A 1150-nucleotide genomic window follows, 5' to 3' on the forward strand; every position below is an offset into this window, starting at 1 on the left:
GCTGAGTGTGGTGGATTGTACCTCAGTCCCAGCAACTCAGGAGGCTGAGGTGGGGGGAGAGTCTGAGCCCAAGAGTTCAAGGCTGCAGTGAGCTGTGACCTTGCCGCTGCACTCCAGCCCAGGAGAGAGATGAGACTGACTCACTCTCACTCCCTCTCTCTCTCTCACTCCCTCTCTCTCTCTCACACACACGACACACACACACTCTCACACACCTCACACACACACACGAGATACATTCCACTGTCAGAGCAATGTCAAACCAGCATTGAAAACATTCGTAAATTTTATTTTATACCTGATAATCATGTGGTATCCAATATGTAAGCTGGTCAAGGTATAAGGGAAAAAATAGTTCTGGTCCAGCGAATACACATTTTGAAACTATGAAATTATTCTAACAAAGCCACATAAATAGACAGTTTTGTATAAAGTGACATTGTAAGAGAAAATAATAGAAGCAACCTATAGATCCATCACTAGGAGATTAAAGTACACCATATCTCCATAAAAAACTTTGTAGCCACTAAAATTAATGGGATACAAATATTACCCTGAAAACACGATTCCAGATTATCAAGTAAGAAAGTTAAGACAGTATATTAAAACATGTTTCTATATATACAGAAAAACTGTTCCTGTGGTTTTACTGCTTTCATAATTTGTTTTAATTTTCAATAAGCATGCATCATTTCTACTAAAGACACTGTAATTTTTTAAAGCACATCAACACAAAAGTATGGTATTACAGAAACAGTCACGGATTGTCTTCAATACATTCTTATTTTTTACATCCACCTCAGCTCCAGCAATCTTTATACTTTCTTAGCCAATAATGCATAACTATACCTTTACATTTCAACTGTTATTTTCCAATAATGTACAAGTTTGGGTAACTTAGTTTAACTTTTAAAAATTATTTTTTGGGGCTAGGAGCAGTGGCTCACGCCTGTAATCCCAGGACTTTCGGAGGCCGAGGCAGATCAATCACCTGAGGTTAGGAGTTCAAGACCAGCCTGGCCAACATGGTGAAACCCCATTGCTACTAACAAAAAAAAATACAAAAATTAGTCGGACGTGGTTGTGGGCGCCTGCAGTCCCAGCTACTCAGGAGGCTGGGGCAGAAGAATCACTTAAACTAGGGAGGTGG

The 1150-nt window shown here is 39.7% G+C and overlaps 1 protein-coding gene across 1 annotated transcript in view; it reads right to left on the bottom strand.

Moving 5' to 3' along the window:
* The window catches only part of G3BP1 (GTPase activating protein (SH3 domain) binding protein 1), a 32033-nt gene extending 31703 nt beyond the window's left edge, over positions 1-330 (bottom strand). The window contains exon 1 of the mRNA XM_011985291.1: positions 299-330. Within this exon, the coding sequence (XP_011840681.1) occupies positions 299-309 (11 nt within the window). The 5' untranslated portion in view covers positions 310-330. The remainder of the gene's footprint in view (positions 1-298) is intronic.
* Between the last annotated feature and the right edge of the window lie 820 nt (positions 331-1150).

The sequence above is a fragment of the Mandrillus leucophaeus genome, unplaced genomic scaffold (genome assembly GCF_000951045.1).
Source record: "Mandrillus leucophaeus isolate KB7577 unplaced genomic scaffold, Mleu.le_1.0 Scaffold282, whole genome shotgun sequence".
In the NCBI taxonomy this organism is placed as follows: Eukaryota; Metazoa; Chordata; class Mammalia; order Primates; family Cercopithecidae; genus Mandrillus; species Mandrillus leucophaeus.